Below are 27,229 nucleotides of genomic sequence, written 5' to 3'. Positions count from 1 at the left end.
GCTGACAAGTTTCTTCAGTGTGGCCTCAGTTCTAGAAGACAGTTCTCTAACTGACAATGACAATCATGATGGCTGTGGGACAGCAAGTAAACCCCTGGAAGGCAGCCACGCTGAATACTACACCATTAACATCTCAACAGTTAACGTCTGAAAGACAATTGGACAGCGGGGTCTACCTTAGGGAGGGAGTCCCAGTGTTGTGAGGCAGGCAGGAGCTGCATGTTGGGACCTGGAAGGCTACAGCATTGGTGAGTGAGTTGTCTTATTGGTGAGGATTCATCTGAAATGCATCTCACTGTGCTGCTCCTACTCACGTGCACACATCCATTGGAAAACATTATGGAACACAATTAGGACGTGGCATTTTCACAAAACCTTAAGGAAATCTAGCCATGGAATCACTGTCCAGTGAAGTTACTCGTACCTTAATCACAACCTCAATAATTAGATGGGCTAATTGCTATGGTAAGAAATTCTAAAGAGAACATCCAACCATTCCACACTAACTCTGTGCTGCCATCTAAGTTCGTCTATAGAGTCTCAGAATTGCAGTGTATTAGCAAATAGTTATTTTATTGAAACACAGTCAAAATCTAGCCAGGTAGCTCTTAGGACAATCTAAAATCAAAATTTAATCTTATAACTTTAGCAATATATATTGAACACTTACATTCAAGTATACAGAACACAATCCATTAAATCTTGAAAAACACTGTAACGAAACAGGAACGTTCCTCTGCCAGTTCTAGTGACTGTCAATCCAGCTCTGTAAACACAGCACACATCCCAGCACTGGGGAGGTCAGCTGCTCTGACATCACAGCACTGGGGAGGTCAGCTGCTCTGACATCACAGCACTGGGGAGGTCAGCTGCTCTGACATCACAGCACTGGGGAGGTCAGCTGCTCTGACATGCCTTGCTAGAGTTTTGACAGTAGAGGGGAACAATTACAACAGTACTTAAAAATAGATCTTCAAGACGACTCATCCCTATGTACACACATTAGGCTAATCTGTCACAGACAGTAAGTGTCAAATTCATACACTGGAGTTTGTGGCAGCATCCTACACATTGAGAACTTACTATTAAAATACACAAACAGCTGTCAAATGTTTCTGAGATGGTCTGCTCCACCTGGGAGGATGGAGTGAGTGCTGCTCTAAAGCAACGTGCTCACTGCTGCTTCTCAAAGGCAAAGACCAAGTAGATACCTAAAGAACAGAGAGAAACGTCAGCATCCAGTGACTCCTGGCATCAGGGGTCTGTTCTCAGGCAGCACCAAGAAAGGAAAGCATCATTAATTCTCTACGTTCTATGATTTCAGTGGTTTCGGGGTAGACAAAGATCACTTAAGTATATTTAAAAACAAAATTCTACTCATCCATTTAACACCACTAGGAGCACTAGAAGCCGATTTCAATTTGAAACTCAAAATAACTGACAGTCCAGATACCACCAAACACTCAACAACAGTAGCAGTACTTCTCAGATTTTGCTAGTTTGAAGTTCTAAGGTTCAACTTTCCATCCACCCTTCCCCTTTCCAGCACGTAAAATGTCCGGCAGTGTTTGTTTGTGTTTGTTTCTCCTACTGAACTTTCATATTCCTTTTGTAAGTCAGTGTTTAATGTTTATTAAATAGTATTTCTCTGACAGCAGAAACTGTGCTCAGATTCTCAAGACACCCACATGAAAGATTAGAACCCTTTTATATTAACATGAAGAAAGTAGATTCATGTCAGAATGCGTTTGTACACTTGTTTTCAAATACAGGCTCCATGAGAGCCCTCCTTACTCTGCTGTGATCCCTCTTCTATGTCCCCTTTCTGCTGTCAACATCTGAATGACCAATTAAGTACTATCCATGGAAGTACTGCGTAAGCCAAAAAATTTCAACAAAATCCTGAGAAGACAGAGGCAGCTGCTTACTAACAAGTATGTAGTGAAAACATGGATGAGCATGAAAGTTATGTTCAATAACAGTCCACAGATATTTTTCTCGTCACTCTACAGATGTGCAAATGGAGATGTGTGCGTGTGACATGTTTCAATATATCAGCAGAAATAAAAAATGTATCAGAAAAACTCTATCATTTTCAAGTTTTAATGATCCCTTAAAACAGAGTCCCTGACGTCATCAGTCAGTGGGATGATATACTCACTTGTAGCTTCCCATTCTGACTTACTTAAGGTTCCCTAGAATTACAAAAGAAAGAGAACGTCAGATTCAATACAGAAGTAAACGTAAGCTTATTTCTTAATAGAGGATAGAGGCAGCAAGACCTCCTAACTTCACTGTAAGAACACACACTGCAAGCAGGGCGTGGTGGCACACGCCTTTAATCCCAGCACTTGGGAGGCAGAGGCAGGCGGATTTCTGAGTTCGAGGCCAGCCTGGTCTACAGAGTGAGTTCCAGAACAGCCAGGGCTACACAGAGAAACCCTGTCTCGAAAGAAAAAAAAAAAAAAAAAGACACACACAAACACACACACATACACACTGCACACAAAATTATGATATACACAGCTAAGAACAGACAGTAAGATTAAAATGTTCTGAACAAAATAAGAAAATACAAATTTCCTTATAGGAAGTTAATCTCACTGCCTAGTAGTAGTTGGGAAAGGGAGGTAAAAACCAAAACAAGTATCTATCTTAAACCTTTAATTTAGAAATGAGAAACTGAACACTACGTTTTACCAAAGAACCACAAGGCAGGCATGTGCCGCTTTGCACAGGGTACTGACTTCATAAGATCGAGTTTCAGTTCTAGAACCTAATGTCAATCTGAAGAAATTATGAGTGAAGAAAATTCTAAGATGTTATGGGAAATATCTGCAATCTTCCCTGGAACTAGTCTAGCTTGTCTTATCATCATATACTTAATTTTTTTTAAACTGAGAACCTGCATAAAAAGCCAATACAAATAAAAACAGGCTACTTTCCCACCACCCATTTAAGTTCACAGAGCTCGGAATTCTGGAGCTCTGCGTTAGCAAAGATCTTTCGATCCAAGCCTGGGACTTTGCCCCCCACCTCACCCCCTTAGTGGCCTCATAAAAAGCTCTGTATGCCGCTCACTGAAATAAACACAGCTTATGCTCTACAGCATCAAAAGTCAGCACAACTAAGGGGAAACAGAGTAGGACTTGCCAAATTTGTGATCTGGTGAGCCCAGATACTGTAAACAAGTGAAATAAGCTAAGTCTCCACACGGCAGGCACCGGCTCCTTTGTTCTGGCTGTCAACACTGGCACTTACCAGAGGTAACCTCACTTGGCTCTTCTTCAGGTACTCTGCTGCATGCGTGTAATCACCCACCTTTTCAGAGGCAAGTTTAGAGTTCTCATGTGCAGGGTATTGCTATGGGAAAACGCAAATTCTAGTGAAGAGAGCGCACAGCAATTTTTAAGTTTAACACAGTAAACATGGAAAACAATCCACTGCTTTGCTTCTTTCTCCAGTTGAGTGCAAGCACAGCAGGTGTGATGGGCCTCACTGCCTGGAGCCCAGCAGGAGGAAGGGGAAGAGGACTGCTTCAAGCCTGAAGGCCATCTGCTCTACAAAATGAATTCCAGGCCAACTGGTACCACAGAATGAGACCTCGCCTCATAATAAACACAACAAAAGCAAAGAAAAACCAAAGAGTAAGAAAAGAATATTAATATTTTAAAGAAAATAGACTGTCTTAAGTTTTGCAGGGTATGATTCTAGTAAGTTACAAGCACACTGATACTTTCTATCTGCATAATAAAAGGGAAAGGGGAAGCAAGCAATGACTGCAGCATCTCCCTGTTTCACTGGGACAAGCAAGGAGTTAAGCAGCCCTGGCCTCGGTATATGACAAATTACTAAGGTGTCACCAGAGTCCTCACAGACTTGGCCTATGCACTTGCTCCCTCGGCCCGGCCAGGAGGGCCCTAAACTGCTGGCCTAGTCATAAAAGAACTGTTGTAGACAGGGAGGTCTCAATTGTACCCAGATTGTACTCAATTGTACCTGTCCTGGCAGGGACACAGCTACGAGCAGACCTCTAATAGGCAGAGGCAGGAGTGCTTCGAAGACAGCACCGGAGCCCAGATGGGACGGAGTCTCTCCAGCCCACAATGCCACAAAGTTTGAGGTTGAGAAACCTTCAAGTAGGACTGACTACGCATGAAACAGAACTAGATTATAGAGTTCCACTCATTCATACACCTGTGTGTTTACTGACCATCCACTAGGGAAGTCTGTATGAGCCTCTGTCCTAGAAGGCAGAGCATCCACAGCAACCATAACCTGCATAGTTCATCTAACTATGCAATGTCTGAAGAAGTCTGAAAAACACCCAGAATACCAAACATATCCACCATGTCCTAGAATCTTTATACTTTGTCCCTATACTTACCTCCAGGGCCTGCATTCGTTTTAAGAGCATTTTGTTTTCATTGTTTTTAATCTTTTCTTCATAGAATTCCAAAAATGTTTTTTTGTAGATTAGTTTCATATTATACTTCTTTGCCATTCTGTCAAATGAGATTAATGGAAACCCTTTCAGATGTTTGTAATTTATTTTATAAAAACGACGTCATCACATTTACGTGCACAAGTTGAGGTTACTGGTTCTCTTTCCATGATGTGGATCCCAGGGACTGAACTGGGGCCATCATGCAGCAAATGCCTTTCCCCACTGAGCCATCTTTCTGGTCCTTTCTCATACAGTTTACTTTTGAAGTGACATCTGGGTTTAACTAAATTACTTATGTTAACAGAATACTCCAAATGAAGGATAGGTAATAGTTTTCAGCCTATGAAGAAAGAAGCATTCTGAATACCCTAAGCTGGCAGCCAGGTCTTCCTCCAGGGTGGCAAAGAACGACTCACAGAAGGGCGAACAGAGCACTTTCACTCTTCTGCATCCCCACAGCTGCAAATGATGCAGCATCTTTCTTAAAATAGCTTCATCTCCTGCATTCTCTGGTAAGATAAATATTGTATTTTTATCAAAAGAATATCTTGGGTGGCTTCTTGGCAGACTGTTTTACAGGTTTCCCAACTTCTAAACGTTAAGGCTTTCAAGTTTGTGCCAGAATCTATTTACTTCTCTCTATCAGCTACATGGGATGCTGGAAGCTGTCTGGAATTCAACTTGTTGTGATCACTGCTCACAGCCTGGATATGTCAGACACTCTAACTTCTCCTTCTAAGGTTGAACCTCACAAGACTGCTTTCTGCCTATTTTCATCATGGCAGTGAACCCATCTACCTTCTTCTATAGTCTCTGTGGTCAATACATCACAGAGCTCTCCTTCTCTTACCCATGTGTCTACCTCTTACCGTATTCACTCACTGTCATCCTGTACCATAGGGCTATCTCCTTGCTTCCGGTCCTACTAGCCCTCAGTGAACTTTCCCAGGTATAGCCAGATTCAGCTTGCAGATATACAAAGGTATATTACTACCCTCTTTAGTACCCATCACTTGGGGAAGATACTGCCTTCTCTTCACACCTGCCTGCCTTTTGGTTCAGTCTCACTAGTTTTCCTTCCTCTTCTTAGCTCAGCCTTTTTGTCGGGTTTTGTAGGAACAGCCAGCTTTCCTGTCTTTTACATCCATACTCCATGCGACTTAAAAGCTGTCCTTTCAGTTCCCTCCTGCCTCCTGTTAGCACTCCTGCATTTACTAAGTTTCTGCAACCCTCAGCAACATGAACTAACCTGGAGATAATCACAGGTAGTGGGTAGAGGAGAACATACAAACATAGATACAAGACAAGTTTTGAATAGGAGGCTGAAGGGAAGTCAGAGGCTCCTGGCACTGGGATACTGCATAAGGCACACATAAGACTGTACTGTTATCTGAGCTAGCCCTTCTTGCATAGACGGTATGAACATACATACTTCTTTTATTAAGGAAACTCAATTATAATAAATCTCCAAGACAAGTCACTAGAAACAAAAGCAAGTTACACGAAAAAAAGGAAAAAAAATTCATTAAAAAGAACAAAATTTGTGCAATTCACGGGCTTTTCAATAAGTTAATTCCATTATTGTTTATTTTCTCAATTAAATGGCAAGAAGCTAAAACTCAACATTTTTTAGATTTAACATTTAGATCACCAAATACTTACACAAATAAATACATTTTAAAAAATGATGTATTAGGCAGTAGCCATGCATTTTCTTGGTAAAACTATTGAGTCTCTCATCCCACCCACACTGCCCTTCCCTTGACTGAGCCCCAGAAAGGAGGAACACAAGCAGGTTTTTCTGGTGTGTCTCCTCAGCTCCCCACAATGTGAGCCACTCTCTTTGGTCCCCCCCCCCCCATGTGACACACCACTGGTAAGGTCCCTTTTCTACTCCCCTCAACTCCAGGATTCAGCCCAGCACTGGCCTACACTTCTAGTAGTGTTTGGATGCCTCAGCCACATCTGCATCTGTCCAGGGACCTCAGTGACACAATCACACACACTGAATATAATTAATCTATTAAAAAAAAAAAAAACCTATATTGGAATCAGCTGAGCATCACCAGACAAAAACCAAAATAAGTATTTAATTAACAGAACTTAACTACTTAACTCCTTAATGAACAGAATTAAGTAAGCAGGCTGCTCCTACTTAAGCTGAGATCAACCAAGTTTAGTTAACACAAAGGGAGAAGCAGATTCCCATGCCACATAGGTGGACTAGAAAAAGCTCTTATCAAACACACAAGCAACAAACTCACTCCAGAGGACTAAGTCCCAACACAGAACACAATAGGAAAAAGCCAGGAGGGTGTGGGCAACACTAACTGGACTTAAATAACAACAGCAGCAACAGAAACAAACACGGATTTGTGAGGATGTGGGAGGAGCCTGGGAAGAAGTGGATATGGGAGGGAGGGATCGGATCAAAATTGCAATTCCTACATGAAATTCTCAAAAAAATTAATGATATGAAATTATATACTAAAGAATGAATCTATAACTTTCTAAGCTTATCATGTTCAAGCAATTTAAGTAGAAAATAATGCTACATTTGCTCAGCACTAAATAGTCTTTCACATTATTTTTTTTTTTTATTTTGGTGTCTATTAAAGATGCTAATTCTGTTACACAGAATCATCAAGCTAACACAGGAAACAAATGGAAACAAGAAGACTAATTTCTGGGCTGGTGAGATGGCTCAGTGGTTAAGAGCACTGACTGCTCTTCTGAAGGTCCTGAGTTCAAATCCCAGCAACCACATGGTGGCTCACAACCATCTGTAACAAGATCTGACTCCCTCTTCTGGAGTGTCTGAAGACAGCTACAGTGTACTCACATGTAATAAAATAAAATAAATAAATCTTTAAAAATATAAAAAAAAAATAGAAAACTAATTTCTTCTTTTATGAAGTTAAAGGGCAATATCTTTCCAAACATTTTAAATACAAAGCACATTGATTTAAAAATTTAAAATTTTGTAAGCAGCATGGATCTATAACAATGTATGGTATACTCATGTCCTGTTACTTGATTCTCTCTTGCTCTACCTCCCTTTCTCCAGCTCTCTACTTTCTTCCCTTGTTTTGGGATAGTCTTACATTGTAGCCCAGGATAGCCTCAAACTCACAGTAGCCCTCCTGTATGAGTCTCTTGAGCACAGAGCTATGAGGCGGAGTCACGGCACCTGTCACAGGGTCTGATATTGCACTCACTCAGGAAAGCCCTGTATTTACAGTGTTACAAGATGACTGAGTCTAGACTAAAGTACACACCAGCCGAATCTAGGTGAGCAAAACCCCTCCTGCTTCCTCAGCTAGTATTCAAAATAGAAGATGTTTGTTTTCAAAAAGTACAAAATGAAATTTCGCCATCTGTATACAACCTCCATCTAAGATGGCTTTTATTATATTCTCCTGGCAGGGAAATCCTGCAGATTAAGGTATATATCACAAAGTTGGGCATGGTGGTGCACGCCTTTAAACCCAACACTAGAGAGACAGAGGGAAGTAGATCTCTTGTGAACCCAAGGCCAGCCAGGTCTACATAGCAAATTACAAGACAGCCAAAGCTACATATAGTCTGAGACCCTGTCTCAAAAGAAGAAAGATAAGGAAAAGAAAAAGAAAAAAACAAAAACAAAAAAACCAAACAAACAAACAAAACTCACTCGGCTATTCCATGGGCAATTTCAAAGCTATACTGAAATACAAACTTTTGCTAATCTTTCAAAAGGAGGATCTTGGACTCATGTATTCATCTTTATCTTACCAAAGCTGTGTTTGCTACCCGTAGGGTAGTTATCCCCTACCGTGATCAAAGCCGTTGGCTCCCTCCCCTTAGGAAAGTTATTTAAAGAGAACACCAATTCTGCAGCTAAGGCTTTTTCTTAAGGTTGCATTTAAAATACAATATGAACAGCAATATGAATTTTGCCCCCTTACGACAGGGATGAGGGGAAAGAAAAAGTAACAGGTCAAGACATTCTTACTCAGTTAGCAATGGAAAATAGACCAAGAATTCAGGGACATCCACAACACCTTCCAAGTTAAAGTCATATTTGCAGCCAAATAAAGGATAATTTCCTTTCTTCTGGAATTTCACAGTGTATATTTCATTTCCAAATGATTCTGTTTCTGAAGCTTCCAGGCGTCTTCTATTGGGTTATTCCACCACCAAAATAAAAGAATTATGGTTAATATTTTTCATCCTGTCAATCATATCACGCATGTGAAAAAGCACATGATACAATTTTAAAAGGTACCTGACCAATGTCAACTGGATTCAAGTTACTTACATCAGTTCGAAGCTATTGGGAGTGGTACCAATAAAATAGCCACCAGGGTTAAGCCTCCCGCAGGCATTTCTAAGCATCGTATCTGCCTGCTCCTGGGACTCAAAGGAGTAATGGCAAGCAAACTGACAGCTGCAGACATCAAAGTACATTTCTGGGTCACGGAATTTTTCAACCAAAAGTTCCTGTAACAAATGTAAATGGGTGAGTATTTTAAACTAATTACAACATAGATCAAAAGTTTTTTAGTAAGTTACTAGAATTTAGGGCTCCCTGACAGTAATCAATGGTTCTTACCAATTTTTGATTTATTCTTTGTCATTCATGTATATATTATAGCAAGGACCACTTCATAAAAGCATTCTTTCTTACCCTGACCTTAAAAAATCTACAGGTCTGGGTAGATAGCACAAGTGAAAGTGAGGGACAGACGCAGTGTGCAGAGCTCCCTGGCCAGCCAGCACTTCCTCACCAAGAGTCCCCGGGCCCCCTCAAGAAACCCTGTCCCAGGTAAAAGGAGCAATACACAATATTCACCAATACCCACCTACCCACTCAGCACACACATAAAATAATCAAGATTTTGATTTTCATGGTCAGGCCAGAGAGATGACTCAGTAGGTAAAGTGTCAGGCCCTGCAAGCCTGCAAGCCTGCAAGCCTGCATTTGTGGCCTTGGGAGACATGTAACTCAGGGCACAGCAGGATGTATCAGGAGCCTGACCATTCTTATGGTGAGATGAGGTGGACACAGGGGAATCTTCTCAAAATTCACAAACCTGAGGTCTAAAGGACAGGAACAAACAAGAAAGGTTTTCCTTCAAACAAAGTGGAAAGTGAAAACTAAGCTGGAGACCCCTGACCTCCCATGGAAGCTGTGTCATGGATGTACCACCCCCAAACACACCATACTCACATTAAATAAATAAATAAATAAATAAATAAATAAATAAATAAATAAAAATGTTGCCTAACATTTCAGTTGGTCTTGAGAGCTAAAATAAACTGACATTCAACAGTCACTTGGGTCATTCAACCCTTGGCATCCAAAAGAACCAGTACTTAAGTTTTCACCTGTTAAGCAGCATACACACTTCTTACTTCCGTTTTCAAGGCTGCAAGCAATATATGACTGACTAGACAGGTACTATTTAAAAGCTCTTAAATACAATACTTAAAGAAGATTACTGCAGTTGAGAATCTCAGAGGAACAATGGAAGGTGAAAAGAACACAGTGGTTCTGATCTGACCGGAAGCCATCCTTATAAACTACAAGGTGAACAAAATATGCATTTAAGTCCAGGTCTATTGTGAAATAAAGCAGCCATTCATACTCTCAGGCTCTGGGACAGGGAAGTCAATCAATGATGTATTCAAGATAAGAGGAAAATGTATTGTTTAAATGAATATGTAGACAATTTTGACACTTATTTCCTAAACAGTGTGACAACTAGTTACACAGCATCTTCACTATATTCAGTACCATACTAAAATCATCTAAACATGCTTTTAAAGTACATATAACTATGTGTAGAGTTACCCACAAATATATGCCATTTTATATAAGGGACTTTGAACTTCTATAGACTCTGGGACTGTAGGGACACCAAGGGATTTATGAATCTTTAAATAGTACCTGTCTAGTTAGTCATACATTGCTTGCAGCCTTGAAAACGAGGATGAAAACAAATCTTGGCCAAATCAAAAAGCAAAAGAGACTTCAAGATACCCATTTATTAAAAGTAAAACTTGTCTAAAAGTATCCAAGGATTTATTATAACAGAATTTCTAATAAATTGAAAATGCATGCCTTAGGATTTTTAATGTTTGTTTCAAATCACAATTTAACAAATGGACCAGTCTTAAAAATAGGAGCTGCAGCATGTGTGAGAGCCTGCACTTGATCCTGGGACTGTAAAAAGAAAACATGAGGCTGGAGGGATGGCTTGCTGCTCGTTGTAGAGGACACAGGTTGGATTCCCAGAGCCCACATGGCAGCTTAAAACTGTCCTTAGTTTCAGTTCCAGTTCCAATACCCTCATCCGGCCTCCATTGCTACCAGGCATGCACGTGGTGCACACTAACACAAATGCAGGCAAACACTGATATACATAAACCTAAAAATGAAAACTAAAAATCTGTACCTTTGAACAGTCAGCAGTTATAAATTCTGCACTAAAAATATGCTCATTATCGCGACGACATCTCATGTCTTCGTAGCGCTGTTGGCATTGCTTCATAGAAATATCAGCGATATCTGGCAGGGCAAAGGGTGCAAATGTCAACCCGGAATAGCGACTCAGCTGCAACACCGAGGCCTGAGACCCCGGAGTAAGATAAGGGAAAGGATGCAGGGGTCTCTCCCTTCCTTTAAACGAAGACCTTGTTTCCTTTTCCTTTGCTCATGTAAATGTTCAACTACATTCCATATAGAATAAGCAGTTTCCCCGTTCCTGTAGAGCTTCCTTGGTAGTACTTATGCAAGCCAAGGCTAAGATGATCAGTTTTATCATCACTGTGTATGTGGAAGTCAAAGGACAGCTTTCAGGAATTGGGTCTTTCCCTCCATCATGGGTTCTGAGAATTTATCAGGCTCAGACAGCAAGAGCTTTTACGAACCGAGCCAGGTTTTAAATATTCATTCAAGTATGAGGCAGAAAACTCAGATTCCAACTTGAACTGTAAAAGCTAACAACATCTATCAACTCATTTTGTGAAATATCAAGTCATTGTTTTCATACTGAAATGCACCTGTTCTCCTTGCTGTGACATTTGCACTTGGGACAGAAAAGCAATGACAGGTAAAGTCATACATGCAGAGCAGTGGCACCAAATGGTACTGTGGGGTGTCCTGAGTTCTTCACCATCATACACCAGCGGGGAAAGCCAGTGTTCAGTTAGAACGTCCTCCCTAAAACAGGAGAGACTCGATCTTGGCTCTGATTCCCATCTCTGAGCATCACCGTGGGGATGAGCAGTCTTTTCCTGTCACTAGCAGCACCCAGCACATCTCGGGTTGTGAGCTGACACTGGAGTGTGTTTAAAAAGAGTTACTTGAGCTTCAAAGAATGGCTCTTGAACTCTATCACACATGTATCTTTGAAGATGCACAGGGTCATTTCAACGGACACAACGGACAGTGCTTATTGCCAGAGATAAGATTTGACTTTCAAAAAAAAAAAAAAAATCACAATTCTGAGGAAAAAAAGTTTTCTATCAACCACCTTTGTGACTGGTGATAGTATTACGAAAATGTGATTTCTTGGGGTGAGTCACAAGATAACGTCAGCAAACAGTACTTTCCGGGTATTCTGAAACCATTCTGAAAATATAAGACAGCCCACTGGGTCTGAAATTAAGGGACTATGCAGTGCTTGCCAGAAGGTTCCAGATCCCACACCTAATTCCCCTTACAGAATTGCTGGCTGCCTGACTACTCCCCAAGGATGAAGCTACAATTATCTGAGAAAGGCTAACACCACCTTTCATTTACAACCACTTATTCATCAAAATAACAAAATGGCCTGGTAAATGTAGAGACATTTCTCAAAGTCTACTTGCCAGAATTCCCATTAAACTTTATTTGTATAAATTAAAAATCTCAGCCTCAATTTCTAACATGCTCAAGAATCAATAGCTTTAGCCACACACGTAAAATTATGAATTTAGTAATTGTTTTAGTATATATGGCTCATCAAACAAGAAAAATTAAGAAAACTACGGACTTGGGCAGTACTTTTGGAGGCCATGCTGTTTTACATCCATCAAACAGAAAGAAGATGATACCCAATAGGAACAATAATATAATAGTAACAATACACCCTTTCTTTAGGTAAGGTCAAGTTAACATTAACTGTATTACAAAACCAGCAGAAAAGCCTTAACTCATTTTCCACCTATCACATGCGTGGTCTAAGGAGAGAAGGTGCCTTCAGATATCTTAGCATCATATTAGCAAAGCGGCCCCTTTAACTTCCCATTCACCTAGCTGACACAATAATTCTTATCTTTAAGAGGTGTTATTTGTTTACCTATCATTCCTCTCACTGCATCCGTGCTTGTGTGTGTGAACAGGGAGAGACTGTGCACAAACAAGCCCTTGCTCCTCCTCCTTCATGTGGGCTCTGGGGATTGAACTCAGGTGCTTAGACATGCACAGCGAGTGCTTTTATCCACCGAGCCATTACACTGGCCCCCATGTAAAGACAGCTCTATACATTGTCAATATCTATCTTACCAGCACACACTAGCCTGCTAATTCTCCCCTTCCTCCACTTGAGCAAGTCTCCACCTTTTCCACATCCCAGGTCCAAAACAGTGATGTCACGGGTTTTTCTTTGTCGTACCTTTTCTAAAATTTCCCCTAAAAGAGAGAAATCAATCATGACACATTTTCTCTATTTTTACCACAGCAGCTTCTTTAAAACCTCCTAACTTCTGTCTGACAACTCACACGGCCTATACCACACTGACGTGTAGTTAATATAAGTTGGTATTCTCCAAAATCTAACAAAGAGGAAGTAACTTGATCCCTTATTACTAAAGAGTTCACATGTCCTTTTACAAGGTTAGAATGATTTCTTGAAGGATAAGTAGGTGATATTAACTCCTAATTTAAAAAATAAATAAATAAAAGCTGTGACATGTGTGATAAGAGAAAAACTCTCGATCCCCATAGCTCCAGTGTGTAACTGTGACACACTTTATGGCATGGCAACAGTAGATGCTTCTTGTTCTTTTCAGTCAGCCTTAAGACCTAGTTAAAAACTACCTCAAGCCTCACCTCAAACAGGCAGAAGTTCAAACAGTTTAACAGGCTTATTAATAATAGTGTAACATAAATGAGGTAGCCAGCCGTACTAAAACTTGATACAATAGTGAATCTTTCCCCTATTTTGTTACTGTTTAATACTTTATAATTTGTATGGATACTATTTGGGTGGCTAAATATTCACTACCAATATTTCTGCCTTTCAATATAGATATGAAAGTAGCTTTCATCGAAGCATAGGTGTCCCATATTTAAGTTTCTGTCATAAGTTTTAATACTTATTCACCAAAACAACAAAATGATGTGTGAAATGCAGAAGCACTTGCTAGAATTCCTATTAAACTTTATTTATATGAATTATAATCAGACAAAAAGGAATAAACAAAAAAAAACTCCACTATAAAAAAACCTTAAGATATACCCTTAAAATTTCTCTAAACTTACAGACAAGTCTGATTTAACCAGCAGAGAAAGCAATAGTTACATTCTAAGTCATATTTTCTCGACTCATTTCCACTTTAATTTTAAAGGTGAGTTTCCATAGAGAAAACACTAGTTCCAAAGCTGTCTGTCCTTATCAGTCCTCAAAGGTAAACATTTTCCTCAAGAAATCATAGAAGACAGACAGACAGACAAGCTCTGTGACCAACACCAACTCAGGGAAAGCACACAGGTAGAGTCCTAACGCTGTCCTTTTCTTGACATAATAAAAACTCAATGCTCAATCCAACATGCACATCGCTAAAACTATTACGTAATAGCCTTGAGTAACAGTAACTAAAAGTATCAAGGCATTTCACTGCCAAGTAAAAGGCTGTTTAAGTCAATAGCAACTCAACATTATAACTGTCCCATACAATGAACTAAAAACAAACAGTAAAAGAATTTCTCCCAAGGGAATACTTCTGGCTTTCTAGCTTTTTAAAACCAAAGTGTGACAACAAAGGGAAGAGTCAATGATGGCGTTCAAAGCCTGACGTATGATTAAAACTGGGAGGGAGGACCCAAAGCAGGACATGGGCTGTGGCTACAGCTTAGTTGCCCAGCACTTTCAATGTGTGCACCCTTAGGTATGGTGAAAAGCGATGTACCCCAATAAAAATTTATCTCCCAACTAAAGGGCAAAAAAACGATCGTACCAATCAGAATACTTTTAATCCAATTATTGAAGTTTCTTAGGTAAAAAATTCGACTTTGACTACGCTTCGCCAGGCCAACTTCCTGAAGCTCATTATAGTGGGCAGCCACGGCTGAGCTGTGTCCTTCCTCCAGCTTCTGCAACTGCAAGGAACAGAATTAGGGGTTAGAGCACAATCTGGAAGGGAAGGAGAAGCCTCAGCTCACCTGACTTCCGTTACAGACCAAACACGAGCAACTCAGGCGCAACGGCTGGACCCACTGCAATGATGAAGGATTGCCCTGATTCTTCATAAAACGAATCCCCAGTTTAAAGTCCAGACTGCGACCCTCACCTATATCATTTACAACTAACTGTTTTAAGAAAACTGTGCTTCAGAGTTTCGATTTATTCAACTCAGTAGACTAGTCAATGGATGAGCTTCCTAAAAGGGAGTGAAAGAAATAAGCTATTACATTTTAGGATCAGTGGGGAATTTCTGTTATGATGACATAATGTAGACATAGGGGAGTTAGCATTTAGTAGGCTACACTCAATATCAGTGAGTTTTATTAAACATTATTAATCTTTTAAAACATGCCCGCTTCGGCACTCAATATCAGTGAGTTTTATTAAACATTATTAATCTATTGAAACATGCCCGCTTCGGCAGCACATACACTACTCTAACAAAATGATTTTCAATCTGCATTTAGTAAAATCCTAAGCATTCTATAAAAATTCCACAGTAGGTAGGTAAAGGCCTTCACCCTCTGCCATCTTTTTCAAAGCATCTAATTAATTCTTTATTTTATATATCAACTTTAAGACAGGACTTCCAAGTTTACCATCTAAGATTACCTTTTTACAAGGACACTATTGGTGAAAGCCTGGCCTGCTACTTTCTCTTTCAGACCTGGTAACAAAATGTTACTAACTTGCAAAGTATTTTTTCTTTCCAATCCCAGATTCAGCCTCAGTACCCTTTCCAGCATGGCAAATGTGTGTTATACCTTGCTCCCCATCAGCCTTTTGCATCAACTTAACCAAAATTATGATAAATGACCACATAAACCAGACTAGAAGCTGGAAAAGTTTATGCTTTAGCACATTAGTAGAGGAGAATAACGCTGAGCACAGCTTGGCAGTTATTACTTTAAGTGATCATCTGTCTACCTGAAACACCCAATAAAAAAGGACAAACAGTACATCAACTGGGCCACGTACTACTATCTTTAAAAACAAATAAGTAGGGGTTGGAGAGATGGCCTGGCAGTTGAGAGCACTGACTGCTCCTTCAGAGGTCCTGAGTTCAATTCCCAGCAACCACATGGTGGCTCACAACCATCTGTAAAGGGATGTGTGTCTGAAGACAGCTATAGTATACTCATTTAAAATAAATCTTAAAAAAAAAACAAAAAACAATTTACTAAAAAGCAAACTATAGCAACTAGCTTTCAAGGTTCTGATCAAACAAGAATTTCAAAAGAATATGAAAATTATCCCAGCACAAGGTTCACCTTAATAAAATGTTAAGAGTCTATTGTACTTTAAGATTATACTTATTTAAAAGCAAAACATTCCTAAACTGTTTAAACATATCTGTAATTTCTCTGCAGCTGCTCCATACTCCCAGTTACGCACAGTGAATTAAGAAGAAAATACTGCAGCGTACCTTCCGCGGTACCTCAGCGTCCTGAGGTTGCAGTTTTCTCTTGGTCTGGTTAAGCCTACCAAGGGAAGGCTCATCTTCCGACACGTCACCTCTCTCCAGTTTGCTTCTCTTTGCCGAGCCTCCATCATCCTCAGAGTGCTTTTCCTCTAAGATGATTTCAACATCAAGTTTCCTTTTCTTGGATGGAGAATCTTGCACATAACTCGAATTTTGCTCTACAAGATCATCCCCAAACTCCTTCTGCGTTTTTGGCTGATCTACTTGCTGGCATGGAGGAGTCTTTTCAGGAAGCCTCTGCCCAGAGGCAGCAGCGGGCTCATTACCACCTGGAGGGGACTCTGGCTCAGAAGTGACTGACGCTTTCGCAGACCCTTCCATTTCTCGTTACTTGAACTGACAGCAAAGCCTCATCAATCGGCACTGGAATAGTCAAAAAAAAATAAAGTATCATTTACACATACTAATGCTAAGACTCTAAAAATAATCTCAGTCCTGCAGACACATCCAGTCTTTACCCCACAACACTTAACGGCCATTCACTATAGACAGGAATGGAACCCAACACAAATATCATAAACTGAGCAGTACAGTTCTCGAGTGTGAGCTTTGTAATAATATTGTTTCATAACATCAAAAGGCTGTACACACCAGGACTAAAACAATGATTATAAATGCATTATATAAGAAGCTATAAATATGTAGTAGTATTAATTAGGATGCCTCCAAACATCTACAACTTTATTTATAAAGACAGTATGTACATTTAGAAAGACAAATGAAGTTAATATACACAAATACAGGTTTGACATCTAAGATCTAAAATTCTTAGAGTAGCCATCAAATATACACACCATTACCAAGCAGCTTTGCTCAATCAAGAATTAAACACAAGTATTATTCCTTCTAAGTTATGTGCATTAATTTTTATAAACATAAATTTGTTAGAATATACGTATTAAATTATTGGGACGAAATTATTGAATTAATAGAACCATTAAGGCATTGCTTTGGTTTGGAAATTATTTGAATATGAAATTATTTCCTCACAGGCTTGGGTGTCAAATGCATGGTTCCCACCTGTTGGTGCTATTTTGGGAGATTCTAGAAATCTGAGAACATGGGGACTAGTGTCACAGAAGAGATACCACTGAAGGTTATGGCCATCCTTGGTAACTTCCCCTCTGCCTCCTGTCCATCCCTAGGAAACAAAGTTCCTTAGTCGCATGCTACTGTTGTCATGGTATTCTGCCAAGTGCAAGGAGCCAAACAACCACAGTCTGAAACCTCAAGAAGCACAAGCCAGAGCAATCCTTCATCTTTTCAATTGCTTTCTCTGGCATCTGGCCAAAGTGATGCAAAACTAAGACTAATAGCAGGGAGGTAGGTTGCCATACGGTGACTACCTGGCAATGTTGTGCAGACACCTTCGGAACAGGATTCTGAAGCAATGTGAGGGTGTAGGCTAGCATGTTGTGACACAGCAATACCATCACACTTAATGTTTCTGCTCTTGATTCTCACCGTAGAGCAGGTAAGATGTGGCTACTGATAACCATATTACAGTCTGAGCATGGTCGCAGGTGCCTTTAATCCCAGCACTTGGCTGGCCAAGATCAAGGGATCTCTGTGAGCTGGAACCAGGTTGACAGTGCTCTATGCCAGCTAAGGCTACCCAGTAAGAATCCATCTCAAAAGCAAAAAACAACAAAAAACCCAACAGCTTGAATGTGGTCATTTCTTCTACTAGATTAACTAGTGTGTTGGCTTTCAACTCAGCCTATAACAAAGTTTCACCGCAAAGATAAACCTTTACCAGAGTATAATATGAACTGCCTGCAGTCCAATTCCCCAAAGCATCCTGTTCCCACCTGAGACCTCTTAAACCTGGCCTCACTGACTGCACTCCTGTTGCTACTCTAATCTTCCGAATTACCATGTAATTTTCTTTTTACCATACAGGGTCTCATAGCAAAGGGCCTGCCTTGAGTGTCAGAAAATGTTAACATTAGACTTGTGAACAGCACTACACTGCTAACTCTGAGGACTGAAAGCGGGCTCTGTGAATTCGATTACCAAATGGTCACAGACCTTTGGGGCTGGAGCAAAGTGTTACTGTGTGGGGAAACCCGGCACCGGTCTGTGGTGAGTGCTTGCTTGGTTTTCAGCCAGAAGCACTATGTTGGGAGCTTCCAGAGACTTGAGGAGGTAAAGGCTGTTTGGAGTTAAGTATGTCAAGTATACGTGGTTGCCAGTAATTCCTTGACTACCATGAGGTAAACGGTCTCCTCCAGAATAATATTCAGCCTTATCTCAGAGCCCAACCACCAAAAACAAGTAGCACAGCCTGAAATCTCCTAAATTATGCATTATGCTTTTCTATTAAGCTGCCCCCTTAGAGATTTTGACTACAAATAATACAGGACGTCAAGACGTTGAAATCCTTATTTCATAATGAACCCCGTAACTACACAGAAAGTGAAGAGTGGAAATGGCTTTAGAACAGCAGAAGACTCACCTTTAAATCTCTTTCAAATATATTCTGGGGCACATGTGTACATTGGGAGGAAAAAGAAGTAATCTGTAAGAAGGAATTGTAATGGCCTATGTATTCAGTCATTCAATTAATTTGCCAACCTACTACAAAAAAATATGCATGTGAACTATCTCCACTAAATTTATAACAAATATTTCTACTAAAATATCAAGCTGTATTACTGAAATATATGGTAAATGGAAATCAAAAATCAAAACAATAAGAAACCCTGAGTCCCAAAAGTAATAAAGACATGTGGTGGTTTGAATGCGAATAAGCCTCATTGGCTAATATACTTGAATACTTGCTCTCAATTAGTGCTACAGTCTGGGAAGGATTAGAGGTGTGGCCTGGGTGGAGGTGTGTCACATGGGTAGGCTTTGAAGTTTTCTAAAGGCCAGTTTATTCACAGCTAGCATTCTGCCTTGTGCTTGTAAATCAAGACATACTCTCAGCTACCGCTCTAGAACCATGACACAGGCCTACCGGCCTGCCTACCAACCACGTTCCCTGACATTGATGCTCACGGACTCTAACCCACTGAAACTATAATCCCTAGATAAAAATCTTCTAAAGTCCCCTTGGTCCTGGTGTCTTATCACAGCAATAGAAAAGTAACTAAGACAAAAGTTTAAATTACTTGTAAAGACATTCTGCATAAAGAAAAGATGAAATTATTTGTATGAACAAGTTAAAAACAAGTCTCTGGGAACTGATAAGGATTTCAGGGGACATTAGCTTTCACTAACCAATACTCAAAGCAAAAACACAAACAAACTAACCAAAACAAACAAGAACAACAACAAGAAAAACCCAAAATGTGTCACTCAGGAACAACTGAGTCAAAGAACAAAGAAAACAAAATCAATTAGGAAAAGAATTTACAGAGTAACTACTATAAATCAGTATCAAGGAAAACTGACCAAAGAGTAGGAAAACTCTTACATCCCCTCTGCCATTTAATGCCTAGAAGAAACTTAGTTTTATAATCAAAAAACCATGTGAAATAGTATCCTTAGCTGTAACTGTTGCCTAAAATTAGTACTGGTGTTTAAGGGTGAATTTTATTCATGGTCTATACTTTCACAGATTGGCTGTCATAAAATGCATTCAATACCATAAAATGGTTAAGAATGTCTAGAATCCTATGTCACATGACTCCATGATGAAGCCCTTTACCTGATACACAGGGATGCAATGGCTCTCACCTCAAGGGGAATAGAGGATAGTTTATTCTGGAGCCAAATTTCATGACAATAAGGGAATTCAGATTCAGGTTACTAAAATTCCATGTTCTAACACAGTAACCATTCCAGTAAGTTATACAGTAGCAGAAGAAAGAAGTCATAAATCCAGACACTTCTCAAATACATTGGTGGAAGCATCAGGTAGGTGGGTCACAGAAAGGCAAGCAAATCTCAGCTACAGGAACCAGATGCTATCTGACAGAATCCTTTACCTTTTATTAGTTGGTCAGAACCAGGGATTTGTTTGTACATTCTAAAGGATTTACCTAATGGTCACACAAATGTCAGGTCACATAAAGAGCAAAATAAATGACAAGGGGACTAAAGATGGACCAAGATAATCAGAATCTGGACTTGCAACATTCCACCTTATCCAAATCACTCAAATTCCAAAGACCACCAAGATTCTAAAAAATCAATCAACACTCTGGGGTCCCAGCTTCCTTCCAGGAATTCCTGTTCACAAAGGCACACTCTAGGCTCTGAGTTTGATCCCTAGCTTTGCATCAACACCTTCAGTAATAAAACTATCAGCAATGGTATTGAAAATACTTAAAGAGAGATGTGTTGATGGAACAGTGCAGAAGGAAATTTATGGTAAGAAGGAGAGTGACAGGGAGTTCGATATTTGTACCTGCAATCACACTGTAACTTGACTCACAGTAATCAAGATATTCTAAAGGGATACCCAAATCTCTTGAGCTGTTAAATTGTTGAAACAATGAACACCAAGATAAAGGAAGTAGAGTGTGAGGAGAGAGGGTGAGGGAGGGAAGGAGAGAAAGAAGGGGGGAGGGAGAGGGAAAAAAAAATGAACATTCCCCTAGGAACTTTATGCTGAGAGACGGGAAAGGAACAAGCCAAAAGGCGTAGTAAGACCACCTTACAAGAAACAACGGAAACCCAGGCAAAGACGGGTAATTGTAGGCAGGGCCACACTTTGGCCAGGTTGCATTCTTCTTGCCTTCTATTTAAACCTCACCCTCATTTCAAGACCCACAAAGATGGAAGGGTTACTGGATGGCTATCTCTGCACCACCTCCCAATTTCACATAGAGTGAAATATCCTTTTTCTGCTTTTCATTATGAATTCGGCTCTTTTAACTGGCTGACTGGGGTGGCGGAAGTGTGCTTGCTGGGGTAAGCACAGGCCGGGACCGCTCCATAAGTTCAGTAGCGACTCAAGTAAATCATTTTTCCTGCTCATCTCAGTGTGTGGCTGCTAAGCTCATGGTCAGGCATGATCTCACGGACCACCTTGACTGTCTACAGCGGGGTGCAAGCCAACGAAACGGAAAGGGGAAAGCATCTCTCCGACTAAGTTCATCGGTTCCCATCCCGGGCCCAGCCTTTTGCCCAACCTTTGGGTCAGGGTCCTACGGCAATGCCCCAGACAGAACAAACCCTCTCTGGCTCCCAACACGTCTCCGGTCCATCCCTCATCACAGCCCTTAGGCCCGAGCAGAAAGAAGCACAGGATCTTGTCCTCCCTGGGCTACTGTGGTCTGGAGGAGCAACAGCACCCACCGTCTCAAGACAAGCAGTAGCCACACTGCTTCCGGCTATGGGCACAATAAATCCCACCAAGCAAGGACTGGAGGCAGGAGGCTAACGGGGAACGATCCCAGCCAGGAGTCCCGGCGTTCGGCCTATCTCTGCTCTTAACACACAAGATTAAAGACAAAGAGGCAAGGAAAGGCCAGAACGCCGAACGCCACACTCACCCACACAGTCATCCACGATTCTGTTTGCGGAAACGCCGGCCGGAGCCACGCGTGCCTTGTTACGTCACTTCCGGGGAGTGCGCCCGGGACTTAGTCAATTCCAAGGCCAGACTGGGAGCGTGGCTTCCTCCGCGTTGGAACTACGAGTCCCAGGGTTCCCCGCGCGGCGGCGTGCCTCTAGCCCTGCGAGCGGGCACGGAGGGTCGGAGCACGTTGCTAGTGGGCGCGGCTGGCCCTGGGTGGTGGAGGCCTAGTGTTTGCTCGTCCTCCGCTCGGCCGGGTCGCCCTGCCGAGGCAGCTCCTCACGGCCCGTGCGGCGGCAATCCGTGGAGACGTCCCCACATCCTGAGAGGTAGCCTGGGTCCATGTTTGCTGTGGGGCTTCGGGAGGGGGCCGGAGGGCACCTTCACTGCGGGCGTGTGTCTGACGGCAGCGGAGCGCGCCGCTGACGACCCATCGCGGCCTCCCTCCTTGACGGCGGGAGTCGTCAGCACTCCGGACCCACTGCCCGGGGGCAGTCGAAAGAGGTCACCCCTGCCCCGGGTCCATCTGCAGTCCTGGCAAACCTCTCTCGAGACTCCTGGTGCCGTTTCACTCCCCCTTCGCGTTATGACCCTTAATGCCCTGCTCTTCCGTCCTTGCTAGTTGGAGTGTCCTCTGGAACATAGCTAACAGTTTTCACCCTTGGGACTGGCTGGCCACTTCTGATCGCCCTGTTTTTAGTCCCGCGGTACTCTCAAGGGAGGCTTACTGTTGCAGGCTTTCACCCCAAGATGAGGGTCAGAACGTAGAATCTACCTGTGGATTGGGATAGTTTACGCACCCACCGCATTTAACTTGCTTATCTCCCCTTCAAAGTTGTGCAAAACCACCATCAGATTTGCAACGAATTCTAAAGCAAATTTGGTCCGTCGAAAGCCGCTTTGAAAATAATTTTTGCTAATCCACCTATTTTTTTGTAGGCAATTTTATTAACATGGTCTGGGGGCCGGGGGAAGATAGATTTGCAGCATATACCTCCCAGTATGATCGCTTGCAAATTGTGGAGATTAGCCCTTCCGAGGTCGTTGACCGGTCTATAAACCTTGAACTTAATGGCTTCCTTTTAACAAGTATGACAAATCGATTTTAGATAACTGGGATTGTGCAATGTATTATATGCCATTAACCAGTTTGAGAGTTAATTTCCGTTCAAACTCAAAGGGATTGGTCCTACAGCCACCAAAGCGCTGTATGCATATTGAAACGTTGGATTTGTTGTATCCCAATGATTGAGGGTTTTGGGGGGGGGGGGCTGTGGGGTGGACTCCCACCGCCCGCCCCCAGATAATTACTGTTGTCATCTTAGAGAAAATAAACCCGATTTTGACTTTAAAAACAACTTTTAACGACAGATTTCAACATGTAGCGCAGGCTGGATTTAAACTCATGATCTTCCTACCTCAGCCCTCCCGAATGCAGGGATTACAGGCCGACACCAACCACACCTGCCTTAAGTCTTTCTCTTAATGGATTTAAACCTTAACTACAGGTTTATACGATTTCCACAATGTATTGATGTTTAGTTAGGATTGTTTTTTATTTTCAAATGAGGACTACATTTGTTTGCCAAGGTCAGTCTGGTAAATATTGGACCCAAGGTTTGGTCCCTAGACCTCTCTGCTAATAATCAAACTGGGTCTAGAAGGTCACTCAGAACAGCATGTAAATTTTCAAAAAGTTTCACAATTAAGTTCCAGTTATCTTGTTGAGAGAAAGCAGCTGGTTAAGGGTGTTGTTACTTTGCCAGTATATGAGTTTGTCAGACTGTAACCATCATTTTCCTCAGGGTCATTAAACAAGTGCTACATAGTATCTATTAGTGGATGACTGACTCTCTAAGGGGGCAGGGAGACCATATTTTAGAAAAAAACTAACAGGGAATTTATTTGAAACCATTTATAAGAAAGTGAGTACGTTTCTCAGAGGAACACTTGTTTTCAAAGATTGATTTTGTAGATATACACTGCACGGCCTGAATGTATGCTTGCATACCGGAAGAGGGCACCAAATCCCGTTACAGATGGTTGTGAGTCACTACGTGGTTGCAGGGAGTTGAACTCAGGACCTCTGGAAGAGCAGTCAGTGTTCTTAACCACTGAGCCATCTCTCTAGCCCCCAGGGTGCACTTTTAAGGTGTGGGGGTTTTTTTGTTTGTTTGTTTGTTTGTTTTTAAATTGAGTGTAGTTTTTGAAACATGATTTTGTTTCTAAGATGTAGATGAGTGTCTTAAGAATGATCTTGTTCTGTGGTGACAGAAAAAGTGTAAAAGAGTTTGGTTTTGTTTCTCTAAATAGTCACTCCAGAAAGTGACAGTTCTCCTGCTTACCTGTGTCTCTCTGTGCTGAAAGTTTATATCTCTTTAAAGCAGAAAAAAAAAAAAAAATCTTTTTTCCCCCCGAGGGTTGCAAGGGATATTTAATTGAGGAATCTGACCATGGTGACTGTATGTGTCAACTCAGGCTATGTTACACTAATCTCAGGGTTTGTTGTTAGGGTATCTTGAAGGTATGGTTACCTGTTGACTTTTAAGGTGATTACTGTCAATAACAACCTCTATTTTAACTTAAATGTAGTTATAAATGTTTCAGTCTTGTGTCTTAACTTTCCTGTTGGTTTTAAATTGCTGGAAAAAAACTGACTATACAGATGTACTGTTTCTAGAGGTGACATTTAAAAATGCTTTTTATTGATGTAAAGTCATTGTCATTGTAACGGACGGATTCCATAGACACTTTTTAAACTTCAATATGTTTGACCATCTTCTGTCTTTATATCCTCCACCTGTCCCCTCCCACCTGTCCCCTTCCTTTTCTAAGATACTCTCACTTTGATTTTGATGTCATACTCTTGTTTACATACTTTTATCTATAAAATCTAGGGTCCACATATGAGCAAAAACCACAGCAATATTTGTCTTTCTTAGTCAGGCACATTTCATGTAACACAGTGATCTCCAGTTATATCCATTTCCTGGCAAACAGCAGTATTTCATATTCTGTGTGTGTGTGTGCGTGTGTGTTGCATATGTGAGGCAGGAAGATATATGAAAGTCAGAGGACAACCTTGACTGTCAGCCCTTGCTTTCCACCTTGCTCACGACATGGTCGTCTCTTTTTCATACCCGAGTGTTTGGGGATTGTCCCTTGTTCTCCCATCTCATTGTAGGGTCACTGAAATTCAAGATCGAGGGGACAAGTGTTTGCATGCATTCTGGCCAAGTCTAACTTAGGTCATCACAAATGCAGGCAGACACTTTATCCACTGCACAATCATTTTAGCCTCATAGTTTTGTACTTTATGTCTAAATAAAATTATTTGTATATGTGCCACATTTCCCACATCTGTTAATTTACACTTAGGTCCAGAGTTGGCCACTGTAAGTAGTGATGCAGTAAACACAAATGTGGAAGTATCTTGTAGTGTATGGGCTTGCAGCTTTTCTCCTGTTTCAGGGTGTGTATGTGCCCGAGTACATGCGTGCATGCATGCCCATGCACACATGTATTGCCAGGAGTAGTATCACTAAATCAGTATGGTAGGGTTTTTTTTTTTTTTTTTCCTGCATTGGCTAAGCTGATTTATATTCCCATCAGCAGTGTATAAAGATTCCCTTTTCTACAAATAAGAATGTTTGCTATTTTTAATATCTCTGGGGACTCTGTGTGTTATGCCGGTGTCTGTGTTTATGTATTGAGTAGAGCTGTGGGCATTGGGACATCATAGGACAATCTTGGATCTTGATTCTTGCTTTCTGTCTTTGATTTTTAATGTTGGCACATAGATCCCACAAGCTCTGCCTTTCTTATTATTTTTGTCTGACTGTTCTAATTCATCAACCTTGTTTCCAGGATAATGTTCTGTCTTTGTTTTATTAGTGGGAATTTCCACTGAAATTTTTATTTGGCATATTGAAGTTTTCAAAAATTTCTGTTTTTTTATGTCTGTTGCCCCTCTCCCATTTTCGTGTGTGTGTGTGTGTGTGTGTGTGTGTGTGTGTGTGTGTGTGCATGGCTGTGTATATACATGTTTACATTGTGTGCAAGTGAGCATGCATGTGTGTGAATATGCATGTAGAGTCCCAAGGTTGATATTTTCATTGAGGCAGGGTCTCACTCATACCCAGAGCTCACCCATGTTAGTCTGGCTAACCAGCTTGCTCTGAGGATCCCTCTGACTTTCTTCCAGTCTGGAATTACAAGTGGTCCCCCATACCCACCCAGCACTCACATAGGTTCTGGGTATCAGAACTCCAGGCCTTACAGAGTCAGCCCTTGCTCCAGCCCCAGCGTTTGTGTTTCTTTATTGAATTCTCTTTTCATATCCCATACTGTCTTCCTGACTTAGTTCATCCCTCTGATTGCTTATATTCTCTTTGAAAGCATTATGTTGTCTTTGATTTTGTTGAACATTCTTACAATTATTCTTTAGAATCGTTTGAAATTCCATCTACATCACTCACAGTGGAACTCATTACTATAGAATGAGTATGTTGTGAACAAGTCATGTTGCTTTCATTTTTCATGTTACTTAAGTGTCTGCATTGAGAATGTTCTGGGATGGGATCCATGATTAGGTATTTGAATTACCCCTATTCTTTGAAGTTGAAATGTTTTCCATATCCAAGCAGAACTGGCTGATAGTAGAATTGAAATGTACTCCACACTATAGCTGTATGCTCAGGACACTGAGCCCAATTCCCAGCACTAACATAGAATAGTATCTGCAGAAAAAAAAAAAAAAAAACTATAACTGAAGACATCCACTAAGAAAATGCATTAATGGGCATTTGGAAACAAAACGATACTCTGTGAAATGCCAGTGACTCAGAGAATAAAGGAATTGCCAAGGTGTAGTGCATGGTAAGATATTCCTTAATGAGGGAAGGAAAGTAAAGAAACAAGGAGAGTAAGGCTGATACTTATTGTCAGAAAGAAAGGGAAGATAAGAGACCATAAACATCTTCCTTTTGCCCTTCTGACCTTTTTGTTTTCTTTTTCTTTACTTTTTTTTTTCAAGCCTGGCTTTCCCACAGAGCATAGGCTAGTCTGGGGTTATCCCAGCCGCAGTCTTCTGAAGGCGNGATTGTTTTAGTTTGTCTGACTGGATTCACATTCCTTTTCTCAGTCTGCCTTTAGTTGAAACGGCTTTATGGCCTCCTTTCATCTGTATAGCCTCTCCCTTCAGTTACAGGATCTAGAATCCTGAGGGAGATGGGCCTTTGGGTATGCAGGAGCTTATTAATTTCATTAATTGAGTTGGGAAGGCTGCTCCGCTGGGGAGCATTCTCTTGCTGGAATCCTTGACACTGTCATGGAGAAAGGACACTAGCCAGCAGCATGCCTTCATCATTCTCCTTTCCTGCCTTCCTCAGTAGGCA

At 41.1% G+C, this 27,229-nt stretch overlaps 2 protein-coding genes across 4 annotated transcripts in view; one reads left to right on the top strand and one right to left on the bottom strand.

Annotated features, from left to right (window-relative positions):
• Positions 1-556: 556 nt before the first annotated feature.
• On the bottom strand, positions 557-21,877 carry Rnmt (RNA guanine-7 methyltransferase). 3 transcript variants are annotated; one of them, XM_021150659.2, is made up of 12 exons: positions 21,811-21,872; positions 18,822-18,884; positions 16,307-16,726; positions 14,654-14,795; positions 12,981-13,106; positions 10,888-11,000; positions 8,748-8,929; positions 8,442-8,606; positions 4,388-4,505; positions 3,262-3,363; positions 2,162-2,195; positions 557-1,211 (listed from the first exon to the last, which is right to left on the bottom strand). In XM_021150659.2, the coding sequence occupies exons 3-12, from the start codon at positions 16,682-16,684 to the stop codon at positions 1,174-1,176; spliced, it is 1,398 nt and encodes a 465-aa protein (XP_021006318.1). In that variant the 5' UTR covers positions 16,685-16,726; positions 18,822-18,884; positions 21,811-21,872; the 3' UTR covers positions 557-1,173. The 3 variants fall into 3 exon arrangements, with proteins under 3 accessions (XP_021006318.1, XP_021006319.1, XP_021006317.1); XM_021150660.2 differs by lacking the exon at positions 21,811-21,872 and adding an exon at positions 21,614-21,729; XM_021150658.2 differs by lacking the exon at positions 18,822-18,884 and having other exon boundaries at positions 21,811-21,877.
• Positions 21,878-21,907: 30 nt separating this feature from the next.
• Positions 21,908-27,229, top strand: part of Fam210a (family with sequence similarity 210 member A) — a 37,739-nt gene continuing 32,417 nt past the window's right edge. The window contains exon 1 of the mRNA XM_021150246.2: positions 21,908-22,162. The gene's annotated coding sequence lies outside the window, so the exon portion shown is untranslated. The remainder of the gene's footprint in view (positions 22,163-27,229) is intronic.

This window comes from Mus caroli, chromosome 18, assembly GCF_900094665.2.
Source record: "Mus caroli chromosome 18, CAROLI_EIJ_v1.1, whole genome shotgun sequence".
NCBI lineage: Eukaryota > Metazoa > Chordata > Mammalia > Rodentia > Muridae > Mus > Mus caroli.
This window is presented reverse-complemented; position numbering and strand designations above follow the sequence as displayed.

What these genes read in the sequence shown, in the direction of transcription:
- Rnmt (XM_021150658.2), bottom strand. Translation starts at nt 16,684, where the DNA reads ATGGAAGGGTCTGCGAAAGCGTCAGTCACTTCTGAGCCAGAGTCCCCT. An exon ending in TAACTGCTGACTGTTCAAAG is followed by an intron (nt 8,930 to 10,887) that starts GTACAGATTTTT and finishes CATTTGTTACAG; the next exon opens with GAACTTTTGGTTGAAAAATT. An exon ending in GCCAAGTGAGGTTACCTCTG is followed by an intron (nt 2,196 to 3,261) that starts GTAAGTGCCAGT and finishes TTGTAATTCTAG; the next exon opens with GGAACCTTAAGTAAGTCAGA.